The following is a 13,044-nucleotide window of genomic DNA, read 5'->3' on the forward strand; positions in this document are numbered from 1 at the left end:
AGTTCCCAGAAGTTACCTACTACAGGACAGGCCTAACAAAGAAAATAACAGAACGCCACTAGCGGTCACCTTCAGCCCCCAACTAAAACCCCTCCAACGCATTATTAAGGATCTACAACCTATCCTAAAGGATGACCCAACACTCTCACAAGTCTTGGGAGACAGGCCAGTCCTTGCCTACAGACAGCCCCGCAACCTGAAGCAAATACTCACCAACAACCACATACCACACAACAGAACCACTAACCCAGGAACTTATCCTTGCAACAAAGCCCGTTGCCAATTGTGCCCACATATCTATTCAGGGGACACCATCACAGGGCCTAATAACATCAGCCACACTATCAGAGGCTCATTCACCTGCACATCCACCAATGTGATATATGCCATCATGTGCCAGCAATGCCCCTCTGCCATGTACATTGGTCAAACTGGACAGTCTCTACGTAAAAGAATAAATGGACACAAATCAGATGTCAAGAATTATAACATTCATAAACCAGTCGGAGAACACTTCAATCTCTCTGGTCACGCAATCACAGGCATGAAGGTCGCTATCTTAAAACAAAAAAACTTCAAATCCAGACTCCAGCGAGAAACTGCTGAATTGGAATTCATTTGCAAATTGGATACTATTAATTTAGGCTTAAATAGAGACTGGGAGTGGCTAAGTCATTATGCAAGGTAGCCTGTTTCCTCTTGTTTTTTCCTACCCCCCCCCCCCCAGATGTTCTGGTTTAACTTGGATTTAAACTTGGAGAGTGGTCAGTTTAGATGAGCTATTACCAGCAGGAGAGTGAGTTTGTGTGTGTATGGAGGTGGGGGGGGGGATGTGAGAAAACCTGGATTTATGCAGGAAATAGCCCGACTTGATTATGTAAAGAGTTGTCACTTTGGATGGGCTAGCACCAGCAGGAGAGTGAATTTGTGTGGGGGGGTGGAGGGTGAGAAAACCTGGATTTGTGCTGGAAATGGCCCACCTGATGATCACTTTAGATAAGCTATTGCCAGCAGGACAGTGGGGTGGGAGGAGGTATTGTTTCATATTCTCTGTGTATATATAAAGTCTGCTGCAGTTTCCACGGTATTCATCTGATGAAGTGAGCTGTAGCTCACGAAAGCTCATGCTCAAATAAATTGGTTAGTCTCTAAGGTGCCACAAGTACTCCTTTTCTTTTTGCGAATACAGACTAACACGGCTGTTACTCTGAAACCTGTCATGTTTAAATAGTTATTGTGCCTCTTATTTTCTCCCTATCTTGTGTTAGCTTGTACATATATTGCTCATTATTAATCTATTGTTCCTCAATGTGATATAGTTACAAAATTATAAACATCCAGGCCTCTTAAGAAAATATGCTTTAGCAAAAAGATATTATATCTCTAGGAGTTTATTGACTTAACTATTATTAGTATTATATTACTATCATTATTATTTTATTGCCATTGTGTAAAAATGCAGGATCCAGGGCAGCTGCTAAACATAGAATTTAAATGATTTTTACCACATTGGACTACCTTTAATAAAATCCAGTACAATTCGTATAGTTTCTCAGGCTTTTCTTGATTATTATTTTTTTTGTCCTTGCTGAATATGGATTTTCTACATATCTGTGTCTCTAACATGTGAAATATAGAAATATTGAAAATAGCTGAATATTTTTAAATTGTAGAAACATGTTCCATGCCTACTGTTGAGGGTTCAGTATATGGATATTAAAAAAAAATCCTATTTTTGGTAATGCCTCTAACTTTAGGCCTTTCATATTTTTGAGGGAGCCTGGCATATATTGTATGCAATGCTGGTAGCACTGCCAATAGTTAAGGTTGCCAGACTCTTCCCATAATATGGCCCTGTTTTCAGTTGCTCATAACTTTGCCATGCTTTAGCCTTTTGGGATGAAATTTTCCATGCTGCATATCTGTCTCAGGCTGAATTTTTATTTTAAAGTTTCAGTAAAAATGATTCATCCATTTCTGAGAACAAGAGTTAGGAAAATATGCTGTTTTACCCATGTTTAAAAACAAACAAACAAACAAACAAACAAAAAACACCATGCCACAGATACTTTGTTGGAGCAGGGCTCTAAAATTTGGCAAGGAAATCTGATGATGGGGATGTGCCTTTTGGGAAGATTTTCAGAGGGACAGCAAATTTGTCTCTGAAAGAACTCAGTTTGCACATGCTCAGTAAGGCCTGTTGGCACTCACAGCTAAATTCCCTGAAGATTCCATCTGTACTGGGCAAGCTTCAGCCCAGGATTCTAGGGGCTCAGCAGGACTTTCACTGCAATTGCTCCTCTGTGCTGCTGTTGTGTTGGGCACTGGAATTCAGAGCAGGGAGCCTGTGCCCCCACTGTTCTTAATGCACCCCCTGCTGGGCCCAGGCAGCATGGAGGAGGAGGAAGTTGTAGTCTTGCCAACTCTTGTGATTTGATTGTGAGTCTCATGACCTGTAGTGTTTTTCTTACAGCCCCAACTCCAGGAATCATGTTTTTGCTCTGAAACAAGAAGGCCAAGAAAAATAACATGTAGTTTTTTAAAAATCCCATGATTTTTAGCCTGTTTCATTAATATTTGGGGCTAGATGCATGGCATGGGCGTTTAACACTTGGGGATGGTAACACTTGAGCTGACTGGAGTGCAGAGGGGTGAGGAGTGGGGGCTGGGGAAAGGGGCTGACAGGAACCAGAGAGTGAGGAAGGAGCAGAAGTGGGAGGGGTATATGAGTCGGGGGTAGGGGGGGTTTAGGAGCAGAGGGAGTGGAAGAGGAGTGCATAGGCACAGAGAAGGTAGGGGGCATGAGCCCAAAGTATGGGAGGGGGAGGACCGGATAGGAGCAGAGGGTAAGGGAAATAGGAACTGAAGCTGGGGTGGGAGTAGATAGGAGGAGAGTGGTGGGGCAGGAGCCAGGGGGTTGGATAGGAAAAGGAGGTGGGGGAAGGGTAGGCATAGAGGGCAGGATGCAAGGCATGGAGAGTAGTGGACAAAGGGAGGCAAGGAGGGGTGGGGGTTAGATAGGAGGAGAGCTGAACAGGGGCAGCCTTGTGGGGGAATTGGCTAAAGTGTCTGTGACCACTAGAGAACACTCCCCTCCAGAACCTAGGAGTTATGAGTCTCACCATTCCTCTGCTGTCAGCAAATAGCAGTAAAACACAGGGGCATCCCTCTTCTAGTCCTCATCCACATAGAGGATAATAGACTACTACTGCTACTAGTTACTGCATTAGTTCAGGTGGTAGAGGTCTGTGCAGTGAATCTAAAGTTCCAAACCCTAATGATGAGCCAAGCTGGGGTTCAGTATGATTCCACATGATTCTGACTTTTTTCTATTTTAAAAACTACATTTTAAAAAAAACTTATGCTAAAAAACTGTTAAGACTGTAAATTTTAGCATTCAAAGCTTAGGAAATGCTGGAATTAAGGTTGTCTGTGCAATCCCCTTGTGTGTACATGTGAAAAATGTGGAAATTATCTTCAATTTTTGTGTGTGTTTTATATTATATTTGTGGGTTTGATGGATTCCGTTGCTTGTTAATGGTTAAAATTAGTCCTAATTAGCTTTTGGGTTGCAGGAACCCAGTTAACATCAGTAAACTTCTCTAATTGTTGCTGCTCACAAGGACAATACCAGGAATCTACTATTTGAAGACCCTCTTCACAGTACTTTGCACTTGTCTTTATTGAATTTCATCTAATTGATTTCAGACCAATTCCCCAGTTTTTCAAGATCATTTAAAATTCTAATCCTGTTTCCCAAGTGTTTGCAACCCCTCTCAGCTTGGTGTCACCTGCAGATTTTGTCTGTGTACTCTCTACTCCGTCATCCAGGTGAAATGAAAATACTGAGTATTACTAACCCAGGCCTGAGCTCTGCAGGACCCCACTTAATATGTCCCCCCAGTTTGACAGTGAGCCATTGCTAACTACTCTTTCAACTAGATGTGCACCCACCTTATAAGAGACACAAAGTGGGTGAAGGAATATCTTTTATTGGATCAGCTTCCGTTGGTGAGACAAGCTTTTGAGCTGTGTTGGAACCAACGCAGCTACTGTAACACTTCACACAAACACACACACCCCTTATAATTATTACTTCTATCTAGACCACTTCATAGACCATATTTCCCTAGTTTGCCTATAACATTGTCATGTCTTCTACTGTAATGGCCCAAAACACTGAAATATCATACTTGCAAGCATTAGTGTTCTTGCCAATTCTTGCAGAGTACCATGAAGGGTTTTTATGAGAGATCCAATAGGCATTTAAACAGAAATACTGTAGTATATACAGAGATATTTTTCACTTTCCACTAAAATTGAGAGGAATTTACTTTGGTATACATGATGCAAAACTGTCCACCTCCCTTTCCTTCAAACTACAACACTACGAGTCACAGGGTTTTATGCTCTTTGATATTTTCAGTGTTTGCAGTTTTGTTTGGCATTTAATTTCCATTTTACAACAGAAAAGTAGATCATTTTTCTGACATGGCTAAAAACTAATTGAATGTGACTAATCTGGAATTATTTCTTTTGTCTCTGTGATCCTTTGCCTTTGACACCACCCGTGTATAATATATATATATATATAGGTGAACTTTAAAAGGTTCAGCTTTAGGTTGTGGTTCAGATAAGCATCCAAACATTTGAATGCCCATTCAAAGCTTATCCACACTTTCCTAATCTCTGCAAAACTGGACTGAAAATTTAGGACAAAGAAAAACTTTCCTCATGAGGTTTCCAGTGCTTCCATTACTGGAACAGGATGGAAATACCATGAGGTCAGTCTTTCTTCCAGTATTTCAAATCTTTTACATCTGGATAGAAACTGGAAGGGAGAGATTCTATGTAGAAATAGCATTATCTGAATATTGCAGTGCCACAGAAAAGTTTGGTTTTAAAAATAGGTGAACCAAACTGGTTTATCCATCACTTACCAAAATTATTTCAAAAAATTTCAAAATTCTAGTGGCATCCAGTCAATTGGCACCAGGAGCAATGACATGTTCAATTAACCCCTTTGTTGCTGAGCTGGTGGCACTTTCCTAGGTGCTAGGTTCTGCATGGAACTCAAATTTGGTAGTGCACTTTTAAGTGTCAGCCAGTTCGGAGTCAGTGCATGGAGTGTGTATGTCCTCAAGGTTGTATGTGCATCCCTGGGTCGGTGTGTGTATTCCTGGGTTGTGTGTCCCTGGGATGTGTGTATGTGCTCCAGAGGCGGGGTGTGGTGTGCAGCTGGCAGCAGGGAGGGAGGCAGGTGTGACCCTGGAGTAGTGTGGAGTGTATCTCTGGGAGTGGTGAGTGTCTCAGGGTTGTTGTGTGCCCCTGGAGCAGTGTGTCTCTCGGGGGCGGGGACGGGGAGGGAGTCTCTCTGAGGTGTTGTGTCCCCACTGTAGTGTGCCCTCCTGGAGCAGTGGGTAGTGAGTGGGTGTCTCTGGGGTGTGTGCCCCTGAAGCAGTGGGTGGGGGTCTCTGGAGCACTATGTCTCTGAGGTGTTGTGTCCCCACTGTAGCGTACACCCCCGGGGAAGCGTGTGGCTGGCGGGTGTCTCTAGGGCAGCGGGTGGTGGTGGTGAGGGAGGTGTCTCCGGGGCAGCGTGTGGCGGGCGGGGGGGGGGACACCCCTGGGGCAGCCCGTGTGGTGGGCGAGTGTCTATGGGGCAGCGTGTGGTGGGGGGGGGTATCTCTGATTCGTGCACCCCTGGGGCAGCGTGGGGTGTGGGAGGGTATCTCTGATTCGTGCACCCCTGGGGCAGCGTGTGGCAGGCGGGGGGGGGGTGTCTCTGCGGCTGAGGTGTCCCGGGCAGGGGGTGCCCCTAACTGCCTGTGCTCTCTCTCCTGCTGGTGTTTTGGGGCCCAGATCACCGCTGCCGGGTGGCGCTGCGAGGCGCCTTCAGCCCGGCCTCCGAGGGGAGAGCCCGCGGGCGGGGGCGGTCCGCCAGCCGCACTGTCCCGAGTCGCAGCCAGCTGCGCAGCCACCTGAATAATCCCCGGCCCGCTGGAAGCCGAGAGACACCGCAGCTGCCCGGGGCGGCCAGCCCGACCCCAGCGAGGGGGAGGGCTGGGCAGCGCAGGGACCCACCCTCCCAACGAGCAGCCCCAGCCTCCCGCCCGCTCAGCACCCGCCCAGTGCAGCCCCCGCTTTCTCCCGCCGGGTGCGACTGGAGAGGCAAAGCGCGGCCACCGCGGCGAGCGGGAGGGACCCGGGCTGAGCAGGGGCCGCTCCCCGCGTTGCCCGCCCGCGCGGGACGCTGCGTGTGTCTCAGGTGGGCAGAGGCTGCGGAACTTCCCGGGAAGCGCGAGCGAGACGGAGGCGGCGGCCGCAGCAGCAGGGGATGGTGGTTGGCACCCGCCGGAGGACAGCAGCCCGCTAATGTCAACATGTAAGTTTCGCCTCCCTGCGCTTTCCACAGTGGGGCGAGGAGTATTTTTAACCGTCGGAACAGTTTGGTAAGGACCGACTCTCGCCAGCTGCTAGGGGCGGCAAACCGGTTGGTCCTTGGTCAAAGGGATTCCGGCCAGACAGACCGCATTTCTTCCCCCTGTAGCCCGTGCTGAATCTCAGGTTTATTCTGTGCAGAGAGGTAGGGCTAGAAGAATGGGCCAACCGTGTTGTCTATCTGTGCACACTTGCCAACAGATACTGCTTGGCCAATACCGGGATTTGCCAAAAGAATGTTCTGTAAGATCCCGAGAAGACCGATTTTATAAAAAAAATATATATAATTATTTACAGTCAGCTTGAAGGCAGAAGTTACTCTTTACTTTCGATGCTTCCAGGGGAACATTGCAAAAGGAAACAAAGCCCATCCCATCCTTAATGTGCTTTGCTTGTGGGGCAGTGCGCGCGCGCGCGTGTGTCTATGTGCGTGTCTATGTGTGTGTGTGTGTGTGTGTTCACGTTATCTGGAGCCAAAAGTTCAACTCTTTCAAAGCAGAGTTCAGATCTAAGAAACAGATCGGCGAGAGGTACTTTTTCTAGCCAGCAAGGTACTGTGCCAAAAATAGGAAGGAAGGGAAGGGAGAAGGAGGGGTCAGGCGGAATAATAATTTAAGCCTCACTCCTCGCTGTTCCCCACAGTCTCCTACTGGAGAGAGATTGCTAGATTCCCGCAGCCTTTCGGAGGGAGAGAAAGGGCACCTTCACAAAGGGTTCGTAGACGCTATCTTTGATAAACTATCCGGTCCAGGGATTAGCCCTTTAGAATTGTACTGAATCTTGGGCAGATTCCCAAGTAGGCTCTGCCTTTGCTGACATACACAAAGGAGCTGTTGGTGCTTCTGTAGCACATTCACACCTAATGATACAGAGCCTGTGATTGGCACTGAATGAAAGCAATGATACAGGCGCAAAGGGTAGCTTTCTTTTACAGCACAAGGTAAAGTAAAGCGAGAAGAATTTATGACTAAAGAACAAGGGTTGCACGAGCATGTTGGTAACTTAAAACGCTAGAAACTTCATTTTGGAGGGAAATCCAAGGACCAAGAAAATATCGGATACATACAAATGACACGTTTTAAATTAAAATGTATATGCCTTACCTTCATCTTCCGCCAGTATTTTCTAGTCAGATTTTTGGCTGGCTCTGAGAACGGTTGGATATGGGGAGAGTAAGCAGCACTCTACAAAACGAACCTTTTAAATGCCATTGTCTGAAATTAGCAATTTACAGTTAAAAATGAGGTAGAATTGAAGTGTACTCTTTCCTTAGTGTGCAGGAACTAAAACGCGAAGTAGTTGTCTCTCACTTGTTGCTTTATAACTCCATCGTGATTACATCATAAAATATTTTTGTTTCGTAATTTAAATGAGATGTTTTGAAATTGGTGGTATCTCTTTCTAAATTTCAAACTGTCAGCAGCATTTTTTTTTCTTAATAGTTTCATCCATGTCAAAGATCAAAGAAAATCCAGTCAATCTGCCTAGGGCAGAATTCACATCCCACTCTGGAGAACTCTGCCCAGGTTTTGAACAAGGTGTAGGCAGATATGTCCAGCATGTTCTGTAGATGAGGTATTGGTGCATGAACCACAGGTTATTGGATTATTCAGGAGTAGTATGTATTTTACTCCAAAGTTGTGTGTTTCCAAAAATATGCTGGTGTTGCTTTAGCTGGATACTGTATATACAATGTGGGATTTTTGGTAGTTAGATTTAGCAAGACAAGCACTAAATTGGTCTTGAACCATGTCAAATTACCACCCCATTTATGGTTTAGATAAATTACATTACATTTTTGCTCTTCCAGAATGAATTGTGAATACACCCATTGTCTCCTGCATCATAGGAAATAGGAGTACAGTCGCTATGGTTTGCACAAAGTTGGTAGCTAGAGTGCTCAACTGGGTATGTCACAGCAGTATCTAAAATTGTCTTTTCACTGAAAAAATCGGTAATGCTTTTGTTAGCCGTTGTAGACTGCATTTAATATTCTGCAGAGCATTTACATCTGTAGAGGGATAACTGATAGTTGTTAAAAACATGTATAAAAGGATAACTATAGTGGGATTACATCCAGCTATAATGAGATAGTTGCCAACTACAGTATATTGAGCCAAATTCTGCTTTAGCTACATGGATTTCTCTGGGGTCACATGCATGTAACTAAGTGACGACCGAATCGGACTCACTGTTCTGAATTTTGTCTAAATTTTAAAGAGAGTGAGAAAGAGACATCACTTTGAGCCATGTTCACAATTGCAGTGAATCTGGTTGTTAGAGGCAGAAATTATCTGAAGCTTTACTCCTCTGTAATAGTCATTCTTGTTACAGTTTACAGTATTTACTTGATCCCTTGGGAGGGGGGTTATTATGTTACTATCCTCATATTCTTGTCTCTCCATTAGTTATGAACAAGGTCCTACCAAATTCAAAGCCATGAAAAACGCATCATGGACTGTGAAGTCTGGTCTCCCCCCATAAATCTGGTCTTCTGTGTGCTTTTACACAATACTATGCAGATTTCACGGGGGAGACCAGCGTTTCTCAAACTGGGGGGTCCTGATCCAAAATGGAGTTGCAGGGGAATCACAAGGTTATTTTAGGGGGGTTGCAGTATTGCCACCCTTCCTTCTGTGCTGCCGTCAGGGCTGGGCTGGACAGAGAGCAGGATGCCCAGCTCTGAAGGCAGCGCCCCACCAGCAGCAGTAGTGCCATCCTTACTTCTGCACTGCTGCTGGCGGCAGCTCTGCTTTCAGAGCTGGGCTCCTGGCCAGCAGCTGCTGCTCGGCCACTTAGCTCTGAAGGCAGCGCCACCGCCAGCAGCAGTGCAGAAATAAGGGTAGCAGTACCACAACCCCTGCCTACAATAACCTTATGACCCCCCCCCCACACACACACACACACTCCTTTTTGGGTCAGGCCCCCAGAATTACAACACTGACATTTCAGATTTAAATATCTGAAATAATGAAATTTACGATTTTAAAAATCCTATGACCATGAAATTGACCAAAATGGATGTGAATTTGGTAGGGCCCTAGTTATGAATGTTAAGGAGGAAAATGCAGCCCTTCTTGTTCTCTAAGATGTCTCCAAACTGCAAGATACTATTTTTCACTAATTATTCACTAATTTGCTTGTTGAATTATTCATTTGCTATTTAGGTTCAAGTTTTAGATTTTAATAACCATTAATAATCAACAGAATTATTATTAATAAATATATATTATTTGCATTAAATTGACATGTTAGTATTTTAGCATATTTAGCACTTTTACAGAACTTTTTAATTTTTAATGCTCTTTATAAATATTTAGTGCTTAATGTTAATATTTGCCTTTAGTTCCGTTATTCACTTTCACAATATGACTTCTCCAATTACCAGGCTATTCTGAAATGATCTCAGACAGCAGTTTCTTCTGTACTTAATCTGCAGTGCTGTTGCTGCTGCTTTTGTATGGCAAGAGAGGAAGTCCAAATTTGTGAGCCATTGTGTAAGTGAGCCACTTGATGTAAGTCTGAGATGCCACCAGTAAACAATCAAAGCAGGCACTGATTTACAGTGTGATCCATAGTTTGTGACTGGTGTCCACAGATACATTGTGAGTTGTTGCTCATCTTCCAAAGGTGCAAGAGATGACAGCATCTGCCATTCAGTGTTCTAAAATGGTTCAATGTGGGCCATTCTTTCCAGTGTAGGTTTAAGCCAGGAAGTTTTTTTGTGGGGTTCCGCAATGAGGAGTTTGTCTGAGACATTAGATTATCCCAGAATTCTTTCCTATGTGCTTCAGGATTGAATGAAAATGCTTTAAAAGCTATAGTCCAATCCCCAAAAGGCTTGCCAGATTTCAGTCCTTTTTTTGGAAGGTTCAGGTGGTCCTCATGAGTTGGTAAGTTCTTGTAGAAACAGCAGTTGGTGAGTTGTACAAGAACTTACCAACTCATGAGGACCACTTTATTCTCCTGTATTTGAAAGAGAGGATATCCTTTTACAGTCACCACCCCAACTGGCAAATGTTGAGGTTTTAATTGCATCCCTGTATATATGATTTATTTTGCTGTCTAAACAGGATAGCTTCTCATCAACAATAACTTTCTAGGGGAATATTTAGGGTATCTGTATGTGTATGAAACTTATTTTTTGCATACTGTACAGCTCCCAAAGTCTTGGCATTCTGTTGTCTGAGATGCTAACAAGAATTTATGGACCACTGAGTTGGAGGACAATATTTCTATTGTGTAGTAATCTGCTTATTCTGCTGTGTCTGGCTTCATCAAAGAGATTCTTGTATTTCAGAGCCCTGAATGTTCTGTGCTTGTCTTTAAAACTTTTAAAGTTTAATTTTACCATATCTCAGAAAATAAATCAGCTTCAAGTTAATAATTTAACAAAACTTTCAATAAAGAATTGGACCTTTTTGTAGTCAGATACTTATATTAGAGAACACCAGTTAGGTTTTCCTACAATCCATTCACAGCAGTTAATCTCATGAAATGTTGTTTACCTAGGTCTGTAGCATATGATTCAGAGGACTGATTTGAAGAACTATTACTTTTAAACTTGCAACATTAGTTGTTTCATTACAGTCGATTATTTTAGGATGCTTACTCATCTAGGCTTGTTGGTGTTTAATTTTTTTCTTTCAAAAGCTAGAAGAGCCATTAGTGGACAAGATTTTAAATTTACCCCCAGCTTTCACTATCAGTTTTAAAGCAATAAATGTGGAGTGGGGAAAGAAAAAAGATTTCTATATGTTTAAAAAAGTCAGGTTTTTATGATATGTTTAACTGCCTGTATTTTTTCCTCTCATTCACCTCCCTCACATTCACAGCCTGACAAATGGCATTAAAGTTCATCCAAAATGTCTTTTGGGTCAATTTATTTAATATTTCACTATCCTGACAGACATTTGTGTGTGATGTTTTTTCATTACTGTTAGTTCAGTGTTCTTGCCAGTCCATCCTATTCCCTCCATCCCCCTGTCTCCTCAATATAATATAAATGAATAATTTCTTACTGGAAAAAGGCTAATTGTAGGCTGTCAGTTCAAAATAGGATGGGAATGGGGTTGGTCAATATAATATGTGAGCTGTGTTTCACTTCTTTGCTGTTGCTTGTTGCTGAGTTGTTGCATAAAAAGAGAAAGCAATATAATAGGTTACAATTAATTTTGGATCCATGATTATATCTCCATAGTAAAGGTTGGGACTAAGTTCCATTATAAGCCTTATTTCTTGCTTGTCCAGCTTCCACATACCATAATTTTAACTAGGAACATTTTGATTTGGCCTAAAAATTGTCATATATGCTTTAAAAGCAAAGGAATGTAAATAGAATTGGCCAAACTATTTTTGTATTTATTGTATTAAATATCAAGAGTCTAATTTATTTTAGTGAGAGTAAGATTGGGCCTCTGGTCACTGACAGACAGAAAATACTACCTTTAAGTTAAGGTTCCTATTTACTGTACAATATGTAAACCAAGGAATGTTACAGCTATAAAAACCTTAAGACTGAAAAGTGTCGGAAAGAACAGTTATGGGAAGAAAGGTAAATATTCAAATGCACTCTTCATATTGTCTATAATACATGTCAGTGAGTTGCAAATTCCAAAAAGAACCTTAACTTCACCCATATTCCTGCCCAGTCTCAACATATAGACCATATCCCTCTTACATCATCCACTCTACATGTTTTGAATATGGGCTACAAACTGTCATAAACAACCACACACCCACCATGCATGGCCCACACCCCCAATCACAGTCCATCTTTTGGCTTGCCTGTCTGTTATCAGAGATATGAACACCTTGTCTTTTGCCCTCCATATAAAGACCAGAGACAACACTCTTTTAAAGCAAGATTCTAAGGAACTCTATATTTTTCAGCTGCTGGTGTAATAATAGCAATATCTTAATTATTACTGAAAAAATCAAGTTTTGGCTTGTTTAAAGGTTTCCTAAGCTGTTGCTTTCTTGCTTCATAGGATGTCACCTGTGAGTGATATGTGGTACTATCACTGGAAACGGAAGCTGCCGCACTTTCTGTATTTATTTACTATCTACATGATATGTGTGCAGGATTTGGGTAAGTGAGAAAACTATCATCTCTTTCCAATAAAAGATCATGGGCCCAGTTTTGGTGAATAAGAACTATCCTTATGTATGGCTGTATTATGTATTTCCGTTACTTTCACAATTTAATATTTTGATTATGTTGTAATTTGATAGTTTGATTTATGTTTTATGCTATTGCCAAGGTTCAGTTTTTCTGTTTTTGAAACACTGTTTCACTCATCCATCCCTGCCATTTCTTTTTTTTTTCGGCTAGTTGTGCAACTTGACTTTATTTGCTTGACCCTTTCTTCTGATTTTTCTTAGTAAGTTCTTGCATCTCTCCCGATTTTCTCATTCATTTCTGCTTCCTCTATTGAAAGAATAAGGTGTGATACTTAAATATTTTTCCAAATTTGGGGGTGGGCATGTGTGTGTGTAATGTAGTGACTTTTCACATCACAAATAAATTGATCTTAAAAACTGTAAATGAAAGATGATGATGATTAATTTTAAAATAGTTTGTGCACATGCAATTTGAATGAT

General features: G+C 42.6%; 1 protein-coding gene across 5 annotated transcripts in view; it reads left to right on the forward strand.

The window, feature by feature from the left end:
• The first annotated feature begins 5,956 nt into the window (after positions 1–5,956).
• Positions 5,957–13,044, forward strand: part of ADGRG6 (adhesion G protein-coupled receptor G6) — a 155,499-nt gene continuing 148,411 nt past the window's right edge. For 4 of the 5 annotated variants that reach the window (XM_048844362.2, XM_048844363.2, XM_048844364.2 and 1 more), the window contains exons 1-2: positions 5,957–6,385; positions 12,432–12,532. In XM_048844362.2, the coding sequence (XP_048700319.2) occupies positions 6,384–6,385; positions 12,432–12,532 (103 nt within the window). In that variant the 5' untranslated portion in view covers positions 5,957–6,383. Of the gene's footprint in view, positions 6,386–7,098; positions 7,155–12,431; positions 12,533–13,044 lie in introns of those variants that run through there. The other variant, XM_075126783.1, reaches the window with a different exon arrangement.

Source organism: Caretta caretta, chromosome 3 (assembly GCF_965140235.1).
Source record: "Caretta caretta isolate rCarCar2 chromosome 3, rCarCar1.hap1, whole genome shotgun sequence".
NCBI lineage: Eukaryota > Metazoa > Chordata > Testudines > Cheloniidae > Caretta > Caretta caretta.